Source organism: Crocodylus siamensis, chromosome 4 (assembly GCF_052110815.1).
Source record: "Crocodylus siamensis isolate JL-2025a chromosome 4, ASM5211081v1, whole genome shotgun sequence".
Classification (NCBI taxonomy): domain Eukaryota; kingdom Metazoa; phylum Chordata; order Crocodylia; family Crocodylidae; genus Crocodylus; species Crocodylus siamensis.
In genome coordinates, this window is record NC_143398.1 from 151344572 (window position 1) to 151367633 (window position 23062).

The 23062-nt window shown below is 40.6% G+C and overlaps 1 protein-coding gene across 10 annotated transcripts in view; it reads left to right on the top strand.

Annotated features, from left to right (window-relative positions):
- TANC2 (tetratricopeptide repeat, ankyrin repeat and coiled-coil containing 2) overlaps positions 1–23062 on the top strand; it is a 780830-nt gene that overhangs the window by 434191 nt on the left and 323577 nt on the right. For 8 of the 10 annotated variants that reach the window (XM_090044146.1, XM_090044150.1, XM_090044148.1 and 5 more), the window contains one exon: positions 19534–19644. The exons of the other annotated variants lie outside the window; for them this stretch is intronic. In XM_090044146.1, coding sequence (XP_089900272.1) covers positions 19534–19644 — 111 coding nt within the window. The remainder of the gene's footprint in view (positions 1–19533; positions 19645–23062) is intronic. 10 annotated transcript variants of the gene reach the window in all.

The following is a 23062-nucleotide window of genomic DNA, read 5'->3' on the forward strand; positions in this document are numbered from 1 at the left end:
AAGGATATGAGAAGCAGAAGAAGAATCTAACCTCAATCAATTTATCATCAGAAGCAAACTCTGTACTGATTGACAGAAGCTAAACAGGATACAACCCTACATTAATAAGACACTCCTTGCACATTACAGGTATTGTACAGTTAACTGGTTAACTGTGTAATTACTTTGCAACCAGCTACATGTGCAAAGTAACTCTCATGCTATAAAAAGCTCCTACCAACTATAAAGTTTGACTTCAAAATGTGTACTATGTAGCTGGTTGTTATTGAGATTTAATTTGCACATGTAGTAGGATCTCCCCTGTGCCTGGGAGCTCAGTTGGATAGGGCTCCTAGCCACAGGGTTGCACTCCGCCCAGCCAGGGCTGGGAGTCCCACAGCTGAAATCTGTGGGGCTGGGAGATTCTGGCTGAGGCAGTCTCCCAGCCTTGGGGGTTTCATGTACCTCTGGGCTCAGAGATCACAGCATCTGCATCTCCCAGTCCCAGGGGTGCGTTGGGTGCCACCCTGTGGCTGGAAGAGTATCTGCTGAAGGAGCTCCCAGTCATGAGAGCTTGCTTTTGTCCAGTGCAGGGGGAGCCCAGGATTGGGCTCGCCCTGTGCTGGCAATTAGATACAATGGGATTTAATGCGCAATCCCATGATTGTGCCTCCTGCCAGGCACATGTGGCACGGTAGGAGGTGCAATTGTGTGAATCACACATTAGATCCCATCACACCTTCATGTGCAACTGTAGAGGGGCCCTAAAAATGCAAACCCTGTCAACTCATCTCTACTACCACAACAATCAGTCTCCACAACAACTCCCACAGAATCCACGGAACGGTAACAGGGGGAAAATTAAGGACGGAGACACAGAAACACGGGGAGGAGTGCACTTTTCACAGAACAGCTGCTCCCTCTCTGACTTCAGACCTCATGCTCAAGGGAAATTTATAAAACACGTTCAGAAGACGGACCTGGGAACAAAAATTCATAAGATTACTGGATTCTAAAAACCAGGATTTAAATACAGATACTGACTTTATGGTTCATTATAATCTACTTGCATTCCTGCTAATCTCTCTGCGCTCCACATACTCAACACTCTTTCCCCTTCAGTGGTCTTACTCTGCTGCTAATCAGGTTGTCCTTTCTACTGCATTTCTCTTGCCTGTTACCTACTTCGGATAATATCTCTCTTCTCCTATTTCACAGCCATGCTTCATTCCTCTAAGCAGACTATTGTTATTTACATATGGAGTTTTACACAGGCCACTAATCTGTCTGCTACTTAGCTCAAACTCTGTCTGCTTCTTCCTCAGAAAGCGTGCTTAAATCTCTCCCAAGTAGGTCCAATAACATATCACAAAAATTTTTGCCTCTTGCATAAAGCCAAGAAACAGTTGTTCTTAATGTATGAAAAGGAAAGTTCTCCCCTCATTATTTAATATTTAGGAGAGTAAATGGACCCAGTTCTGCAACTTAAAAATAACAGAAATATAGGAATTAACTCTTTTCTCAAAATACTTCAGGATTTTTCTTCAGAGAGCTTTGGAAAGGAAGTATGGCAGTGGAAAGAGTGATACAGTTCAGTAATTTTCTGAGGATCCTGTGCAGTATCAGAGAAGCAATATTTTCCTTTAAAAAGAAAATTGAATTTGACAAGGAAACACATGTGGCCAAATGAATGTTCCTTCGACAGGTGGGTCACAAAATCTATTTTGTAGTCTATTCTGTGCATTGCTGCAGTCATGGAAAGAAAACGTGTGTTTGCTTTGGTATTCTGCTTGTTTTAGTTTACAAATGCTTCTCAAAGTAGATTCTTTACCTTGAAATATTAGAGTAGCATTTTTATGAGCAGGGCGGTGATCTTAGGGTAAGATGACCCTCTTGAATTTCAAATAGTGCTATACCTACAAGTTTACTTAAAATGTGTCTGTTATGATGAAGGCACCTATGCTTGTTTTAAAAATAAAAATCCTGACCTTCCTTGAGGATTTCAGATCAATTTTATTATCTGTGCAATATTTAGAAATTCTTGGATTGTTGATAAAGAGTCTGTAGGATAATAGGAAATAGAGCTAGAGCAAAACATCTTTCTTCGTTCTTGTGTCACGGGACATCCCTCTCGTATCCAATTTAATTTTATCATCAAATGATATAGTATAAGGAAGGAAAATAGAAAGGCTCCCCACCTTAGCACTGGGCCAGTGCTGCTTTCACCAGTTGGAAGGAGCTCTTGATTTTAAATAAAATTACATGGCTAAATTCAGTATAACCCTGTGTGGCACAAGTTCTCCTTTAGCACAACTTTTAGCACATGCCAAATTAAAGCTTTAAAAGCAAACCGATAAGGACATAAACGTGTAAGAAATGTCAGCTAATGACTGACTTATTTTCATAGATAACACAAATAGCTCAACAGATTTTGAGTTGCATACTTTTCTCCCACCCTCCTTCCTCCCACACTCAATTAATTCTGCAGTGAAACCAAACCTGAGAAGTTTCTGCCAAAAACGTAATTTTGAAAAGTTGTGTAAGAAGTCAAAAAGGTGTGGAATGGAAACTCCATGCAAATCCATACTACCGTGATACTTAATTCTGAAGGAATTTTAGGTGCACTTCTGGCAGCCAGGCATTGTAGTCAGTCTAATATAATTGAATGGAAGGTCTAAGTTGAATGTATTTATTTTCATGCACTTCAATTATCTGCTGTTACCAAAATCTGCTTCATGAAGCAGAATAAACGGGAGACTTTCTGGTAGTCCACACTAACAGTGAAGTTGGGTTGAGAGAGACTGGGAGATTTTCCTGGAATCCTTTGTCAAAACACCTTTCTTTTAAAAGGCTTGCCACAGTTTTCTAAATAACAGCTGTTCAACACTCATTTTGGGATTCCCGGTCTGGAATAATCTAAATTAAAAAAAAGCATTTAGTCTGACCAAAGGAAGGCTCAATTTTCTGTCTGTTTTTTCTAGTGATGGCAATTAGCCATCAAACTTAATTTGCCATAATTAACTATAAATAGTCTTATTGCAGTAAACACGATCAGGACTAAACTACTATTCCTTTTAGGACAGCATATATGCATATTAGTGTTTTAGGATGTGTCCTTTTCTTCCATTCAGCACATTTAATATAGTGTTTGACGCTTTTGAGAAAGGTTTAAGTAATCATTATACTAAACACTTACTTTGCCCATGATCGATATTGGTTTCACCATACTTAGTTCACCTTTTTCTTGTTAACCATTCTTCCTTCTATATTTGATGAGGGTTTTCTTAAAGATGCAGTGATTGAGCAGCAGTAAGTTAAAATCAGAAAAGTGGGAGGGTAAAATGGAGCTCAGCAAGGTCTGCCTTCTCTCCTGTGCTCCACTGAACCATACAGCAGAGAGCCCTCCACCTTTAGAGCACTAGGATGCGCAGGTAGTTCCTGCCCCCAGCCTACCCCACCACGTGGAAAGTAAGGTAAAAGAAGAGTTAACCAGTTACTTCAGCTGATAACAATAGCTGCTGAACCAGCCAGAGCAGGCACATTGGGTGTTAGAAAAATTCCAATGGTTTAGACTGGACATCCTCTGTCCTGATATGAGTGGACGTTTGCTGTCTTCCTTCCTTTCCTCTTCAGTTTTCTGACCTCAGTTTCACTCCAAATGCCCTGTCTCACCTACTCTTTCCCCTTCATCCTGCTTCCTTTCCCTTTTTTTCCCCTCGCCCCTTCATCTCATCATGGAACTAAATCGGTTTTTGCTGCCATCACATAATTCACTTTGGTTGTGTGTTTTGCTCCCCAGTCATAGATTCATAGATGTTAGGGGCTGGACCTTATAAGATCAATGGGTCCAGCCCCCCCACATTTGGGCAGGAAAGACGTGTCTCTCTCATTTTGATCGTAAGCTGTTTTTGTTAGTATTGAAAATAGGTTGATGCTGGGATAACTGTGCTCTGAAAGGTTCACTTGTTAATAAATCTTTAGGCAATAACAGGCCTTTTGCACTTAAGTATCTAATTAAAGAGACTTTCAGGGTCTCTACCACAATGGAATAATCTGTTGCTATTGTATGAGGCAGTGGTTCTCAATCTGTTTAGACACAAGGCAACACTCATTAGACCCAAGGCAAACCCTCAACAAATACCAGCTCTTAGCTTTCATGTGTTTTTTTGACTACAGAAAAATAAAAGAGCAATTTTTCTATTGTGAAGAAGTCAGAAAGGCCACAACAGATCAGAAATGTTTGTGACATTATGGATTCCTAATTGCAAATTCTGGGTTTACCTTGTGAATCAAATGTTGGTGTTTGCACATCTAACATTGCTAATATTGTGGAACACCCCATGCAACCTTACACAGATCCAACAGCATCCTGGGGTGCTGTATGACCCTAACTAAAAATCACTGTCATAATGCAGCGTGTCTCTGGAATGTCCATCTATGAGAATAGGTGCTCTATATAGGTATTAACAAATACTGAGGGGTGGAGTGGGGTCTCTGTTTACCTTTACAGATGATTTTGCATACTTTCATTTTGGCTTTAATCTAATGAAAAAGCACTTTCTACATATTTGACATCCTGATGTCATGGTAGAACCCTGTGTGAGCTGTGATCTAGTGTTTATATGGCTCTGGCCTGAGCAGAACAAAGACTCTTGGGCATGTAGAAGAGATCGAAGACTATAGTCAGAGCTTTGTTGGGTGTGGTGCAGCCACTTTGAACTGGTAGTTATTTGTTTGAGAAGCTCTGTGGATCAATAACACTGCAGCACTTAAAACATTTTAGTACAAGAGTGACTTCAATAAAGGCAATTCTCGGAGGCATTACGTAGTCATTGGGCTGCTTCCAACATGTGAATCAGTCTCTGGCAGGGCAGTCTTCATTACTAACTAAAGGTGGGGGGGGAATATATGACCTGTGAAGAGCGTGGCACAAAATGCCACTTTTGCTATCTTTGAAAAGTGGGTTTCTCAAGTCTCCCTTCTAAAATAAGTCTCTTGACTTCCCTTTTGTGATCCAAATGCTTGGTAGGTTATTTGTAAAACTAGTGAATCATCAGCCATTTTAGTAAACCTAAATGAAATAATCCAGTTCTGGTTAGACATGCAAGTGTAAAATGCAATCCATGCTTGTTCAAAATTTAAATAAAATAAACTTATATAAAATGAATTGTACAGTTTAAACAGAAAGCTATTCTGACATATTTGCAGCATATATAGGAATATTTTACTCCAGGTCTGGTGGGAAATAATATTTTTACTTATTCAGAAAGATACAAATGGCAAATTCTAATCTCTTCTCCAGCTTGCGGTAATAGAAAGTCCATAACACAGTAGAATTTCACCAGCTCTGTTGTGCATAAGGTGGCCACCAAATGGAAAGACCACTCAGGTCACTTTGAACTAAGCTGTATATTCTCCCCCTCCTTGGGAACAAGATTAGTACAGTGTATATAATACATATGGAAGGGTGTGATTCTGTGTAATGGAGTTCCACGTGGCTTCCGAGTACGTCATGTCCTATCAGACTCCACATCGGGTATGAGGATTCCAGCTGCCATGCTATTGTGAGAGGTCTTGTGAGGGGAAATTGAAATATTCCTAAATTGTTGCCTTTAACAGCCGATGAAAACAATTATTTTAGACGTCCGTATATTCTTCAGCCACATTTGTAATGTAAATGTGTAGAATGTGTATAGTTGTCTTTATTTTCTATAAATATTCCAAATACTTACTATAAACTTTCCTATAATGTAGGTAGTCATCTAAAGTCTTGCATAATCAGTCAACATTTCTGCATGTTCTTCCGTATATAGAACATTATCAAGCTAGGCCCAACGTATCCTTCATTCCCATTAGTTCTAAGCATTCTTAGTTTTCACTTTTAAAGAAAACAGAGCAGAGAAAGCCTATAAAATATTCAAAATAATGTATTTTATTATCAGCAAATTATAGTGTCAAAATAAGTCAAGTGTTTCTCACCTTTTACTCTGTCTTTAAATATATTTTTATGCATACATGTACCTATTCTCCTTTTCTCTCTCTCTCTAATTGGAAATTAAAAGGTGTGCATAAGCATAGTGGATTACCAGGCTTGCTGGGTCAGGCAGGCTGATTTCTATGGCCACCTGGTGCTGGAGAGCCTATGTCAGGCTGTCTTTGTCTTCCCAGCTTGAGTGACCTAGTGAGGAATGAATTCTCACCTCTGGAATTGCAGTAGGACATCTTAACCCCAGTGATTTTCAACCACTGTGTGGTGGGACCCTGGGGTGCCTTGAGGTCCTTTCAGAGGTACCATGGCATGCTACACAGTGTTAGTGTTCTTAAGTGTGCAAATATGATTCACGAAGTTTCAAATAGGAACCCATAGTGTTAAAAGCATTCTGACCTGTTGTGGTGGTCTTTCTGAGTTCTTTGCAGCAGAAGAATTACTCTAGTATTTTTCTGCAGTCAAAAAAATGTGTGAAAATGAACTGGCATTTTTGATGGTTGCCTTAAGTCTTTTGAGGACTCCCTTGAGTCTAACAAGGGGTGCCTCAAGTCTCAAAAGGTTGTGAGTGTCTATCTTAACCACTTTGCAACTGTGCTCCATGCAGTAAATTCACACAGTGGGAACTGAAGAATCAGATCACCTTGTACACTCAGATAATAGGTATTTATTTTTCCTTTTAACAAGACTGAGCATATTCTTTAGATAGCTGGAATTGATGCAAGTCTTTCAGTAATCCACTGCATTGTCATTTTATCAAGGCCTTTTAATCAAAAGAAAATATTTCCTAATTAAATGCTAACTCAGTTATGAACTGCGTAACAGAGAAATAATTACATAAATAGAAAATGCAATAGAATTAGTGAGCTCAAGAGATTTTAAGTATAGTAGACTAACAACACAGTGTTAATATGAGACAGAGAAAAGGTGATCATTTTAAATTATAGAAACATTTCTTCTTGCCTTTTTCTAAATTTATTTTTTAATATAATGGACTCCTGAAATTTAGCTCAAACAGAACCAAAATTTATCCTAATACTGAACTTAAAAATACAAAAAATATGAACTGTAGTGTAACTCCTTATTTTCATAATCTTTTTTAATGACTGATTGGAGTGCATTTACAGCTGGGGTTTTCAACCATTTTGGGTTAGTGTACCCCAGCAGCTGGTTGAGAAGGCAGGAGTCCCCTAGTGGCCAGACGAGCTGGGGGTGGAGGTCCCCCAGGAGCTGATTGGTCACCGGGGGGGGGGGGATCCCTGCAGCCAATCGGCGGTAGTGCTGGCGGCAGCACCCACTGTAGATGATCTATTGAGGTCCCTTTCAGACCTATATTTTTTGTAATGTAGATTTTTTTGAATGCTCTAGAGATCTAGATGATCTCTTGAGGTTTCTTTCAGACCTACGTTTTTTGTAATGTGGATTTTTTTGAATGCTCTAGAGATCTAGATGATCTCTTGAGGTCCCTTTCAGACCTACATTTTTCATAATTCTATTATAAAAACAATTCTAAACTATTACTGTTCATGTATATCTATTACTGTTCATATGTATGGAAGATATAAAACAATCAAGGAATACAATACAGATGCTAGCATGATTTATTCAATTTGATAATCTTGCTCTCTAAATGATCTCTTAAGGTCCCTTTCAGACCTACACAGAGGCAGGAACAAGTAATTAAGACCATCCGCACACATGTTTCTCTTACTACTTAAAACAATCTCTGATTAATTTCATAACCGTCCTATGTAGTCTGTTCTAGTGTTTCACCATCCTATCAGCTGGAAAGATGTCCTTAATGTCTATTGTAAATCTTTGCTGCAAATTAAGCTGATTTATTTTTGTCCTTCTCCCTCTGGCCATGGAAAACTATTGATTACTTTCCCTTTTTTGAACTCCTTTACCTACTGGAACATTTCATATGTTCTCTCCTGCTATTTGTGTTGCTCTCTCATTTAGTAATGAACCTATACTTTCCTTTGTTTTCTTCCTACTTCTAATACATGCATAGAACCTTTCCGTGTAGCCTTTTCATGTCCCTTGATAATTGAAACCAATTTTGAATCTTAGCCTTTTTGATTTTATTACCATGTACTTTGCTATTCCTTTTTACACATCCTTAGTTAGCCACCTGTGTTTCCAGTTTTTGTATGTATACTTTTTTGATTTTCAGGTCATTGAAAAGCTCCTGATATATCCATAATAATCTCTTATTATGCTTCCTGTCTTTCCTTTGCAGTGGGATAGTTTGCCATTGTGCATTTAATTTAGCCTCTTTCAGTAACTGCCAGTTCTTCTGCACTCCTTCATTACAAAAAATGTAGATCTCAAAGGGACCTCAAGAGATCAACTAGAGATCTAGATGATCTCTTAAGGTCCCTTTGAGACCTACATTTTTTATAATTCTATTATATAAGAACAATACTAAAGTATTACTGTTCATGTAATATCTATTTACTGTTTATATGTATGGAAAATATAAAACAATCAAGAAATACAATACAGATCCTAGCATGATTTATTCAGTTTGATAATGTAATTTATATGAAATTCATAGGACTGACAAAGAATGGAAGAAAGAGCCAGGGAACACTCCGACAAACCATAGCACAGCACTTGTAAATCGTAAAAGCATAAGGTCATGAAGTGTACCCAAACAGTTCCACCTTAGGGTGATATTCTCTTCCCTTTCTGGTCATCTGTGGGCCATTTTTGGCACTTACACACATATAGATGATTATATAGGCACGCAGACTAGGCATGTGCACTAGCTCTAACCACCACACCAGAAGTCAGGCATTATCCAGGCCCTTTTCTGGCACTTTTTTTTTTAAGCTGTCCTCCTCTATGCCCCCCAGTCACCCAGTGAGGGCTTGAACCTGCACAATTATCTAGCCAACTAGGCATTATCCATGTCCTTGTCTGATGCTTCTTTTGTACTGAGCCACAGGCCCTTGAACCTAACAGAAACCTGTATCCATTATTTTCCAGTTTCTGTTAGGTTCAAGGAACTGTGGCTCAGTTCAAAAGGAGCATCAGACAAGGACCTGGATAATCCTTGGTTGCCTAGAGCATTATTCAGGTTCAAACACCCACTGGGTGAGTGGGGGTCCTCAAGTTCATGTTGTCTGCTTCTCAGGTGAGTGTCCTAGCCACGCAGCTGGCGGTGGGGGCAAAAAAGGAGAAGACCTCCTTGTCTGTTCCTGAATGTAAGTCCCGCTACACGTCTGGAACAGATGTATGTATGCAGCAAGTGCACAGCCTACTCTGCATGTGTATGCAGTGAGCTATGTCCTCAGACTGTGCAGCTAAGAGTAGAATTTCTAAACCAAAAATACAAATTATATCATAAAGTCCCATAAGTTTTTGGGAGAAGGGGATATTTCTCCCTTATAATTTTGTAATTAAATTACTCGGTAATTTTGATTGCTGACAAAGAATGTCAAGAGATGGCCATGATAAGCATATGGTACAAATTCTCGTGAGGCAGTTATTAGCAACCATAATTTTAAAAACAAATATTTGTCATCCAATCGAGAAATTTTGTGTAGTACCTTATTTACTCAAATACAAAATGAGGTTCCCCCCTCATCTTATAATCACATACAAGGAAACTTCATTAAATACATTATCTATCATTAAACTGCTGCCAAAAGCAGGATGGGTTCAGCAATGGAAACCAACTAAGGTGATTAAATGCAGTCAATACTGAGCATGACTATAAAACACTTGGCCCATATTAGGCAAACATACTGATAGGAACGTTCCACCCCCAAATTTTATTCAAAACACACGTATCACCCTGCACTTAAGAAGCTGCACATAGGGCATCTATACATGTGCTCCAGGGTGGGGGGCACTTTAATTAAAGTGGCTCCAGGAGCCGTTCTAATTAAAGCATCCACAGTGTCACATTTATTCAGCGTCCTGTGCTTCAAAACGGCAACAGGAGCGCTTCCTTGAACTAAAACTTGTTCGATCTTTAGTTAAAGTGTCCCCATTGCCATTTTGAAGTATGAGGATGCTGAGTACACATGGCAAGTTAATTAGCACACTCCAACAGACTTGATTAATCAAGACATCTGGCACATGTATATGTGCCCATATTAAGCATCCTTGTCTACCAAAGTTTCATATTGCAAAAACAGCTACATATCCAAAAAACATACAACTACATATATTAAACCCTTAAACATCACATATTAACTTGCCACAAAAGAACCCTTTACAGCACTCTTTCGTCATATAGAAACCCATGAAAAACTATTCCCTCAGTAACTACCTGAAACTCTCCACCCCTCTCTATCAGTCCTTTCTGTTGGTTTAGTGAAACAAGTGTGTCCAGGCCTGTTCCCTACCCTTCTTTTCTGCCTCATCTTCTCCAGTCTTTTCCTTGTCCTGACTGATGTAGTATTTCAGTTCATGCAGCCCCAAATTCAGGTACTTTCTTTCAAGTGAAAGCCAACCCCTTAAAAAGTTGGAGCTTTCTTACATTCTGTAAACTAGTTTTAAAAAATGCTAATAAAGTCCTTAATAATTTTTCCTCCAGTCACTTTCATATGAATCTATATAATACCATCTACCGTGCTAAAGATAGGTTTATTTTGGTGATGCTCAGAAAGCAGCAGACCCTTTCCCGCATTCCCTTTGCATATGTACACTCCCAACATACCTGTCCCACCATTTCTTCTTCCCCGTACCTCTGCCTTGGGCACCTAGATAAGCTCATCAAGCCCCACTTGTGTTGCACCTCTCTCACCAATAGGATATTCCTTACAACCATCCATGCTAAGTCAGCACGTTTCACCTTTAGTAGTTTACTTGCCACCAGTCCCAACACATTTGCTTGTCCTTCTGTGAAATTTCACACCGGCGCTGTAGTAATGTGAGGGGGACAATTTCAAGGCAAACCTCCAATAATTAGATTCTATACCTGGCAAATTATAACACATTTATAAATTTTCCATATATAAAATCTAATTACCGAAGGGTCATCTTATAACCAGGATCATCTCCTATTCAAGTAAATGTGGTATATCTTTCAATTAAACAAATGATATTGTCTTAATTATACTTAAAGACAGGGTTTGCTAAACTTTGACCAGTGAAGATCTAGAGATTGCTGCCCTCGTGTTGTTCTCAACATAAAGTTCTTTGGGGGATTTGTTTAAGTATTTCCACATTTTGGTTGAACTGAGCAAGTGCCAAGGCCACAGAGTCTGAAGCATTCTGTTCATAGATGTTAGGGGCTAGAAGGGACCTCACAGATCATCAGCCCCTCCCCCCCGCTCTAGGCAGGAAGACAACAGGGGTCAAGTGCCCCAGCAAGGTGACTGTCCAATCTCCTCTTAAAAATCTCCGGGGTAGGTGACTGCACCACCTCTGGAGGGAGTTTATTCCACATTTATTTCCCTGACCGTGAAGGAGTTTTTCCTGGTACTAAGCCTGAAGCCTTCCAGGAGTTTATATCCATACTGTGGTTCTTATCCTGTGCTCATCAGCATAGTGTGCACGTGCTTTCCAGTTGTGCGTTAAGCCGCATAACATGTCACATGTTATATGTTCTTTCATTCTCTCCTTAGAGACAAGTGTTTTTGGTGGAATACATTATGTATTTTAGATGAGTCTGAGGCATGGACATATGTTACTGTCTTTACTTGATTCTGAGACAAGGTTCCCCCCACTGCCCCGAAGTTTAACAAGGGGGAACAAGCCCCTTATTTTAGAATTGTGTACGAGGGAAATGGGGGGCAGGCAAGTGCTTTGGCTCAGGCCTCAGCCCCTACCTGGGGTCAGGGCCGTAACTTCAGGAGTTGCCGGTCTCCTCCCCTTGCCACCTCTGCATCCCTCTATCTCCCCCATTCAGCCTCTTTTCTCAATTCTCCCCCAACCCCCCACCCCCACACAAACTCTGCTCCCACCTGGCCCTCTTCTTCCCTGCTTACCTTTGCCCTATGCTGGCAGGCTGTGCACATGCTGTGGCCTGGGGCACTGAACAAAGCCCCAGTCTGCCCCACAGCAGCAGTATGCAGCCCACACTGATGCTACATGGGCTGGGCTGGGTTGGGCTGGGGCCATGCTTAGTGCCCCAGGCTAGGACAGTAATGGAGCCTGCTGGCTCGGATCAGATGCTGGTAGGGAGCAGGGGAGCAGAGGCAGCGAAGAAGTGGGAAAAGCAGAGATTGGAGGTGACGTGGAGAGCACAGGCTGTGAGAGGAAGGGGGACCCCAGGCTGTGAGAGGGTAGGCAGAGGGCAAAAGTAGCAGGGGGACTGACACAAACAGGAGGCAATCTGCTTGACATCCTCACACCACCTAACTCCCTATTGGTTGCTCCCTGCAATGGTGGGAAAAAACAACCCTCCAGTATTTAGATGCTATACATGGAAAATTAGAACAAATTCATACATTTTCCATGTAGAGAATCTTATTAGTGGGGAATCATCTTAAATTTTCAGTCAAATTAGATTTGAGTAAGTATGGTACATTTGTCATGCTACATAAGTTCTTGTAGCATTAAAGAAGTTGAAGGGACAGGCATGGGTACTCTCTGTAGTGCTACAAAAATGGCAGAAATGCCACATAATGTTAATGAATGAAACAGGAACTTTTCTAGAGCACTTTGTTTTGTAGTATCACTAGGGACTACTGTAATTTGGGCTTCAGCGGATTTCAGGGGAAAGCCCCAAATTTATCATTTCCCCTAAAGCCCTAGAAAGCTGCAGTTTAGCCAGAAATGGCCTGAACCCACGGGGTAGAGAGAGGGCTGGGAATTTTTTTTTTAACTTACCTGAAGTGCTGAGAAGAAAGGTTGCAGAGCCCTAGAAACACTGTGGAAGCCCCACATGTTTCCAGGGGCAGCCTAGTACAGGCTAAGCCCCAGCGGTTTGTTCAATTCCCTGCTTCAGCAGGGAGTTTAAAAGCCCTGGCCAGAGTGAAGCAGGTAATTACCTCCTGCCCTAGTGGCTGTGAGTATAGTTATGCTGGGTGCCTGCCCCCACAGCTGGGCCTGGGGCTCTGGATGCCCCTGCTGTAGGGTCTTCCCTCTACCTGGAACAGCTCTCCAAGCCCCATTTTGTTTTGCTGCCATGTGGGAGCAGGGGGTGGGGAATTTCCCCCCCCCCCTTCAGTGCACAGTGGAGCAGAATGGGGCTTGGGAGACCTGTGCCAGGCAAGGGTAAGCCCTGTGTGTTCACTTCCTCTTTCTGCTGCCCCCCAAGATCTCTGGAACTTGCAGTCCAGAATTACAGCAGCAGGACTCTGCAGGGTTTCTCATCACTTCCTCTTCATGCTTCCAGGTGCCTCTGAGATTTGTAGTCCACAGTTGCAGCCAGCAGTAAATTTGAGGGGGGGACGGGGTATTTAACCCCTGGCCTTGGCCCCAGACCCCAGCTAAGCTTTGCCCAATTGCCCCTCCCTCCCCCCACCGGGGATGATCTGAACAGGGTGCGGAGCCTGCCCCACAGCACTTCCATGGGGAAATTGACATCACGGCATGCCAGGGAAGGGGCGGTGGCCAGAATTTCCAGCCATAACAGGTAAAGAAACGGACAGCCCCCATCACTACACCACTGGACTGAGCTCACCTGCAGCAAGCACAGCTGTTGGGCCAGCCGGGACAGCCATATCCTAGAAGGGAGGCAACTCCATGGCTCCACTTCTTTGGTTGGGGCAGGGGGAAGTAGAGCTGCAGATCCTAGCAACCCCCTCTTGCCCTCTGGCTGGAGAGCACTCCACTGAATGCCTTCTTAGGAACTTCACGGTTCTCCTCTCCTACACATATTTTACACATACACCAACATTAAATATTTGAGACTCGTGATTTCAGAGTGCTTATTTTAGTAGGTTTCACAGACTATTATTGATACCAAAATTTTAAAAGGAATTTCTGAACTACGACTCAAAACCTTTTGTCTGCTGTTGTCCACATTTACAGCTGCGTTAGAATGAATATCTGGTTTGTCAGTGTTACAGTTCTAGGAATTTACAATTGCAAATCCTTCCTTGTCTTGTCACCAAATCATTCCTTAGCTTCTTTTGCCTGATTTTCTTTCTTTCTTTCTTTTTTCTCTTTTTCCTGAACCAAATAGGAATATGTACTTCAGATATTTGTTGATCCTTTTTATTCCATAGGGCTAAGTTGACATTTCAATATACATTTGAAGAATGGTATCAATACTTTTTTTAACCAGTTCAGTACATTTTATTTTGCATACTTTTGAGTCTAAAATGATAGGCAGGAATGAAAGAATTGCTCATAATTTTATGATGCCTAAACTTATGTTTTAGGAAAATGTATATTGTTGAAGTTATATAAAAGTGTGACCTGTATCCAGGTCTTATCAGCACTAAACTGCTGTAAGATAATGTGTTTACTATTACTTTAAATCATTGATATTACATCTTGTTTACCAGTTATCAAATCATACACATGATGTGAATAAATGAGAATTAAATTCACAAGCGTGTAAAATTAGTAAAGAAAGGAAATCAGGGAAGGAAGGAAGGGGGCATTAGATATAACTGATTTTAGAGAAAAGCAACTTATAATGTTACTGAGAGCTGAATTAGCAAGCATTCTTCAGACTAGTACATACCTTTCCGAACTGATTTTTCAAACTTCAGTAAGCTAGCCCCTGAAGGTTAAGCAGAATATCATTAAAATTGGGTTCAGCATTTTGATCTAGAGATTTTAAAGCTTCTACCAATATCTTTAAAGGTGTCATTGTAAGCGCACAAGGAACTCCTGATTTTTCTAGTATGGGGAGCATAGAGATGCATACAACTCTGATTTTATACATGGAAAAACATATTTGTAACTAAAGCCTTTGGCAGTTCCATCACGTACATCAGGACTGTCCAACTTCTAGGCATGTGGGGACTGAGTGTCCCATCAGCCACATGCCATGCAGAAGGCCTCCCCTGCTGCACCATGCTCCCATGCCCCACCCCACCACTACACCATGCTCCAGCACTTTCTCCCTCTGCTGTTGCACTGCATGCTGTGCAGTCATCCCCACCCCCACAATGCTGCACTGTGCGGCCCTAAGTTCACACTCAGCTACCTGGGCTGGGATGTGCGGTGCAGCATTCAGCACAAGCCAGAAGGGAACCCTGGAGCACCCCCATCGCACACGCCACTGCTGTTGCACCCCCATCGCACACGCCACTGCTGTTGCAGCCAGAATTGAAGGAGGGAACAGCAGCCAAGCAGGAGTCCAGGAGCCACAGCTGAACCCCTCACAGGCCACTTTCAGCTCACAAGCCTCCAGATGGATGGCCCTGATGTATATTTCATCTTAGCAAGTGTCCAGATCACTTCAAATAACAGAGAGGCAGTTAAGGCCAAGCAAACCAACTGGTGTCACAGCTGCCTGTATTTAACAAAGCTCTTCTTCTTTGTTCACATTGTTTTTTATGTCCACTGCCCAAAGGTGAGATGGATTTTTACCACAACTCCTTTTTGAGGAATCACGGTCAATTAAGGTATCTTACGTATGTTCAGTGACATCGCATACATTCAGTTACAGTTAAGCCTCCTGTCTGTTACTGCCTTTCATCCTTTTGTGTCCTCTGCTTTTCAGTCCTTTTTTCCCTATTCACTGCAAAGAAGAGCCAGAGCAACATAAGGCATAAATTTAAGAGCACTTTTAAAGATGCAGCGAGAAAGAAATTGAGTGTAAAACAGTACAAAAACTTTCATATTTTGCCGAATAAATATGGCTCCTATGAGTATGCATTTTATGGCTGTTGTATTCATGCATGATACAGTCCACTTCAAGACATACTGGAAGTGGACATTGGGCAGTAGTGATGATCATTATCACGTGTCCTACAACAAGTAAATTATAGAGATGAGATAGCTCAGAAGAATGGGAGTAGGATACGCTTTAATTTCTTCTCAGTGAATTGAATCCAATTCCTGCTAGTTATGACCCAAAGTGATTATCTTACAGCTGTTCATGTTCTTATTGACACAGGTCCTATCAGTGAATACTTTGCCCTCTCGCATATATTAGTAGCATCTCCTGAACAAAGTTTAGGTACTGCCTAACAAAGTTTGCTGCCTAATGTACTTGCTGTGTGGAGAAAGGATTGCTGGCTCCCTTACCTTCAGTTCAACTGAAGATCTTTTTTTAAATCGTGTTGGTCTAATAAAAGATATCATCTCTACAAGTCCTGATTGCCTTCACCTTCAGTTGAGCATTTTGCATCAAATTCATTTTCAAAGTAAGAAAGAGGTCATTATTGTGACTGACTCACTTTTACCCCTGTTAGCTGAACAAGGTTCGATTGATATTTGATTTAAGATTCAGCTGTTGTTGGAGATAGTGTTCACGTCCTAAATTCAGCATAGACTCAAAGGTTCTGTTATTGTAGATACTGCTGCATATTATAACATCCTTTAGCCCCAGTAAATATATTCAAACAATTTGGAGGCTAAATAAGTGTTCACATTTTTTATTGTTCAGTGCAGTGTTGTAATGTAAATGTGACACCAAGCAAAGGATAAAATGCAAATGTTTTGTGTGTTGTATGGAACGTATTGTAAAATTTACTTTGATTGAGGAAATGTCCCCAGTTCAGGACAGCAGTTAAGTACATGCCTAAATCTCAGTGAATGAAAATGGAATTGTATACTTTATTATGAATGTGGGTTCTCAACTGAAGAAATGGAGATGATTAAAAGAGGATCTACTATTAAGAAGAAGAGCAAAAATCTAAAGAAACCATTTTTAAATGCTTGCCATGGCACCAAGGACTTTAGATGGATGGCCTTTAGTTTGGAAGTTACATAAGTCTGAAATCTAGATAAATACTGTAATGAAACAGAGACCTTTGGCTTACAGAATGAGAGATAAGAATGGAAAGAGACTCACAACAGTAGAGAGAAATTTTTTATATTTGTGAATTTTACTACTACTTCTTAATATGAGATCCAAAATAACCCCTTAAGCCTTGATCTCCTGTTATCTCAGTGCTTTAATGGAAATGCAGTTATGATCCACTATTTTTTTTTAGTTTGAGGATGCTATATATTCTGAACTGCAACAATTCCTTTTGCTCAGTTTTACCTCAGTGTAACATTATATCATGGCTCTGAAATTGGTTAGCCCGAAACCAGTACAAAGAAAAAGACAAGCTAGTAGCTGTTTGTGTGTTGTATTGCAGTCCTTCCAATTTTTACTTGAACAGTAGTAAAATGGTGCTAGAAAGATTTGCTTCTTCTAAAAGTATGATGTGTGTTGTGCCAGATCTTACAGTAAAGATAATGTTGTCAGGCCATTGCCTCAGTCATACTTTCAGGTGTGTTTTCCTGCATAAGTACAATTACTGCTGAACTGTTAGTAAAATTATCTTTGCTAGATGACTACTTGGGTTGCTTCTAAATATTATGTTCATGTTACAGTAGAATTATTATTTACACATTTTCATTATCATCATATTTTTATTCCCTCCTCTATCTCAGTTCCATAACTATGGGCACAGTGTTTCATGATTTGTGAACTATGAACTAGCTAATGACATTTTTTATAAGTTAAAATTTTTAATGCATCACATTGCACAGTGTGGATTGTGTTGCACAGTGTAACCTTGGAGACCAAGGTGACTCTGGTGTATGTATATCAATATCCCTTAGTGTGTGTTGTGGAAAGTGCCAGAATAAAAATGTTACTCAGCAGATCAGCTTCACTGAAACAGATTCTCCCCTAAATTACATTAGTATAAATCCCAAGAGCCTTATTCTAGAGTTGTTCTGCAGTTGCACCAGTAACACGCATGGCAGAATCCAGTCCTCTGGATGTATTCAGTCTGGGAGTTGCTCTTGTGGGAAGTCACATAAATTTTTACTTGCAGATATCAGATTACTTGCCCACAGAGTAGACACATCTACACATGCACTTTCCTGTGAAGTAAACTTATTAGCTGTGAAGCAAAGTGTCACCATCTACATATGCTAACTGTGTTAGGCTGCATTACTATCTTATGCTGGGATAATTTACTGCGGTTAAATGCATGTGTAGATGCTGACTGCGGGCATAAATTGCACTCGCTAAACCCAGCCAGCTGGCAATCGGACTCCTGCCTGCCACCTAGCCACATAGCTCTACACTTTCAGGACCTTTGTGCCCCAGCCAGCCCCTTCACCACCTGATGCTGCCACCTAGAGCCAGAGGCCTGCTCCGCCCTGGCTCAAATTGCTTCTGTTCCTGGGTGCACATGTAGATGCTGCACCCAGGAGTAGTCTGGCTCAAACTGGTTTGGAGTGTATTGCTTCACATTAATTGCACATGTAGACATACCCAGTAAGTGAGCTGCATTTTATTACTTCTTTTGCATCATCTTCCGAACCACCAACTGATTTGCAGATCCATGGCAAGTCAGTTATAATCCTATTAACATCAGTGTTACTATCTGCTAGTAAGGTCAGAATTTGACCTGGAAAACCTTCTTACAAGTGGTGCATGTGAGGGTAAGGACGCAGCTTGACTTTCAGGCCCCAGGTTTAATTTTCAGGATTGACAAGTATAAAACAGTTTTTCAAAGTATATAATTTGAGGATGAGCTACAGAGAGATGTTAGACATGGAACCTATTATACTGTTTTCTTAAAATAATTTTTCAAATTGACTTGCACCTTAATGAACATGTGAATTGATTCAAATGCAACTTTCATGATCTATTTCATTCTGAATATTGTCAAACATAACCCAGTTATCTTTGCCTCCATGAACCACATGTTTCTCTAGATTTGTTTTTCATGGCTGCTAAGAATTTGCTGTTTAAAATCTTGGTACTAAAAGTATTCCATAAAATTATGTTTAATTACACACAGATATCCCAGAACTCAGTGCCTTAAGAATGCTGACAGCTCAAATCTATAATTTAATCACTTCTCTTTAAAACCAGAAGTCAGTATTGTTTTGCTATGTTTTGCTATATCAGCTCAAGTAGTATCTAAACCCCCCAAAACATTTTTGCTTCTTTTTTTTAAATCTTTCCAATCAAGTGGGGTTCTAAGACTAAGAAATGAGGTGATTTCTTTCTTTCTTCAACAATTTAATTCAGTCTGACGAGTCATATTTAATACTGAATTTTCTAGAACTGACATTATTGAATGCAAATTATATTTAAAATTGAGGCTTCCGTTCAAAGGAAATATATTAATTATCCAACATTTCATATTTAAGATTTCTTAACATCTTAGCCTTTCTGTAGCTGTTTATATAGTTCTATTTGTTCCCTATAAAAGAATTGCTTAATGAAGCAGAGAGAAGAAAGAAAGTGTGTTGCTCACTAATACAAAGCCTTGGTGCTTGACCATTTTAAAGTAAAATGTTGCAGTTTGTTGTAGCTCTTTAACAAGACCCATCTCCTTTGTGAAGAATGCAGATAATTTTTTTCTGTCCCCCCCAAAAAAGAGTAACCTGATATGAGTCTGACAGTGTCGTTTAGCTAAGTGTTTCCATCTGTTGCCTGCTGTTCCCTTTACTCATGACCTCTCTCTTTCTTTCTCTTTTCTTCTTTCTTTTTCCTGCTTCCCTCCTCTTTCCTTTCTCTTTAGCCCCCCTGAGGAAGGCAAAGTTTGTTGAGAGCCCTCGAATTCCAGAGTCTGAGCTTGGCTCACCAACACTTACTTCAGCACAGAAACTGGACGTTGATGCATACTGCCCTGGTAAGCATGCATGAAAAGTCTCTGTTAGATGAGGAAGGCAGGCCATTCCAGCTCAGCAACATTTCCTATGCTTTGTATTTTCTTTTTATGAATAACTGCTTGGCCTTTCCCTAGCTGAGTTTTATGGACTTGCAGGCTGAACGGGAGTTTCTAACTGATTTTTTTGCCCTTTGTCTGTACAATTCCCCTCCCCCTCCAAAAATATATTAAGAAGTTACTATAGAGCTGTTTATAGCTGAATAAAAAATGATCAAATAGGAATGCTGTTTTCTAATGACACATCTTCAGAGATGCTGGAATCAAACATAAACTGCTGGTGTATTTTTTCCTTTAATCATTTAGTACAATGGCCATATGTTCCTGAATATCTGCATGTAAGGGCATTGCATTTTATTTTGTAGGTAGCTATCAGTTTGTGTCCCACAGAATTCAGGAACTCTGAAAATGTATGCATCTTGTTACAGGCCTCTGGAGTGCAATGATTAAAAGCATAAATAGAACTGAATGATCTCCTAGACTTAACCTTACATTTGTCTGACTTTTTTGGGCAGTCAGTTTCAAAATATCTCCAAACGCAGACAGACCACTTGCAGATGTGTGAATTCCATTAAATCTTTATATAGCTGTATCTTGCTGAGAATTCAGTATCATTTCCCAGATTCTTCTGAACTTGGACTAGTTGCTTGGCAACCTCATTAAGGTTGGGAAGCTGTGTCAGAGGTGTTTCAGCTAGAGTAGGCTGAAGATCAGTCTTTTGTTAAAGGAGCAAGAAGTGTTTGTTTTCAAATCTTTGCTGAATTCTGCAGGTTCTTCTTCTGACTGTTCAGTAATTTGTAAAGCAAAGGGCCATATTATCCTCATATTCCTGTACTGTAGTAAATAAGGTTCCAAATAGAATTTGGTCATGCATGGCATTTATAGATGTGCTCCAGGAGGCTGGGGAGGGGGGGAGGGACGCTTTAATTAGCACAGCTCCAAGAGCTGCACTAATTAAAGCTCCCAGAGCGTCACGTGCATCAGCATCCCCACGCTGAAAAATAGCGGCAGGGGTGTTTTAACTAAATCTCATTCAACGAGCTTTAGTTAAAGCACCCCTGCTGCCATTTTTCAGCATGGGGATGCTGATGCACATGATGCTGAAGTCTGCTGGAGCATGGTAATTACCACGCTTCAGCAGATTCAGTTAATCAAGTCTGCCCCAACACATCGTAATTACAGTGCGTTAGAGCACTCTCCCTGCACGTGTGTAGGCGCATGTAAAGTCTTGCTTTTCACATTGTATCTGCCTGGAAAGTGGATGATCATTTCAGTCAGAGATAAATTTAAAGAAAATAAACTGGTGGATGAAAAGCCATGGGTTTTTTTTGGTTTTTTTTTACAGATTGGTGGTTAAACAGCTTTTTATAACACAGGCATGTCAAAGACATGGCCTATGGGATGAATGTATCCTACTCACCTAGCCCATGGAGCTCCTTGAGGAGCCAGGAATTAGTGTGTGAAGTGAGGGTGTGGGACAGTTTTGTTAATCCCTATAACTCCCTGAGCTGATGCAGCAATACTTGTCCCACCACCACCACTCACCTGAGTGGTAGGTCTGTTGCCAGCCTGTCTGGATCCAGCCCAGGGTGGCTGACAAATTTGACACCCCTGATGTAACATGTTGGAAGTAGAGGGAAGTCTTTAAGAAAAATGCATTGATGATTGGAGAAAGTTTCATCTAAGGCCATGTTTGCTATGAGAAAAGTTCATTCTTAATGTATTTATGATATATTGCAAAGCAGATATTGCTGATAAAAAATTGTCCCTTCTGTCTAAATACTTCCTACTATGAAAGTCGTAATTAGGGAAAAACACTGTCATGATTGTATTTATAAAGCTCTATAATTGATCAGTGTACTTTACATTAAAAATACAAAAATCTCTCCTTCTGTCTCTAAATATGAATATGAGACAAAATTTGGAAGATGCTGACATGATCCCAAAGACCTGGGAAAGACATAGGGCAGAAATGTTGCTTTAACAGTGAAATCATATATTTGGCTTTCTGTTCTGTTTCTCCAGCTTTTTGAGAGCATGGATGAACATGTAGAATAACAAGGGGGTTCCAGCATCCCAACGTGCAAGAAGGGTAGCTTTAAAAAGCCTCTTTGATGCCAGTAGAAGCACTGGCTTAGAGTAAAAGCAGGCAGATTATGGGAGGCCTGGAGAATTTTTTTGTGTCTGGATCTATTTGTTAAGATACCTGTCATGGGGAACCTGACCCCCTGATGTCTGAGTACACATTCGGCATCCAGCAGTTCTTCCAGCAAGGGAACTGCAGTTTATTAGATCCTAGAGAATGCTGAGTTTGAATGCCTGTGTAAACCTCAAATATGCAGCTATTTACATTTGTTTGCAATACGTGAGATGCAGCTGGATAAGGATAGAACAACATATTGAGGAAGGGCTTTTGAAGCTGAAACAACCCTTTACACAGAAAAGGGAGTTTGTACAGTATGCAGTTTTCTGTTCCTTTGTTCCCTCCTCCCCCTGCACTGTTTTGGAATATTAAAATGAGGTATGTACCTGGAAGCAGTACTTCATGGCTGTTTATTCCTCTTTTGCGGTAGAACTCTAGCTTATGCTTTAACTGTCTGAATGCACAGTTCATATTGTGGAAACAGAGGTAATGTGAGGGATGGAGTTCTAATTTTCCACTCGTAAATTTAGAAGAAAACTTTAGGCCTCTGTTAATTTTTTTCTTATTAGAATATAACCTTTCGCTTACATTGAGGTCTTGTGACTAGTCTGCTTTATTACATACTTAGTAAAAGGGGGAACTGGCAAAGCTTCTGAAACATTTCACTCTAAAACTGATTCCTATTTGGCTCACGTTTTAGTGAAGTTATCTGTGTGTAAAGAATATGGGGCTTGGCATTTCTAATACAGATTTCTAGGCTAGGGACAGACATTCAGAAAGCCTGAGCCTGAATTGATTCAATCTTTGCAGGTTAGTCTAACCTGAACTGGGTGGAAACTAGACAGATATTCTCTCTGGACTGAGGAAATTCAAGCACATGCCTGCAGTGGCTCAGGCTAGAAGCCAGGAGGTGCTAGATTAGCTCTCCCTTCCCTTCTGCAGAGAGCTGAGCTGAGGGAAGCATGGCCAGCCCCCAATGGGACTCTCTCATTAGGGAGGTCTGCCTGGACGGTCCCAGGCTTTTCCCTGCTTGCTGTTTAAGGGGCAGGAGTGTTACCAGCCCCCAACCCCAGGCTAACACTCTGAGGCAAGGAGGGTGTGCAGTGCATGCATCTGTTGATGATATGGAGCTTTTCAGTCTCCCTCCCTGCTTTGTCATACTATCTGCAGTAAACTGACAGGCAAGTGAGTCAGCTGGGGGGCTGATAACAGTCTTTATCACCCAAAAAGCAAAACAAT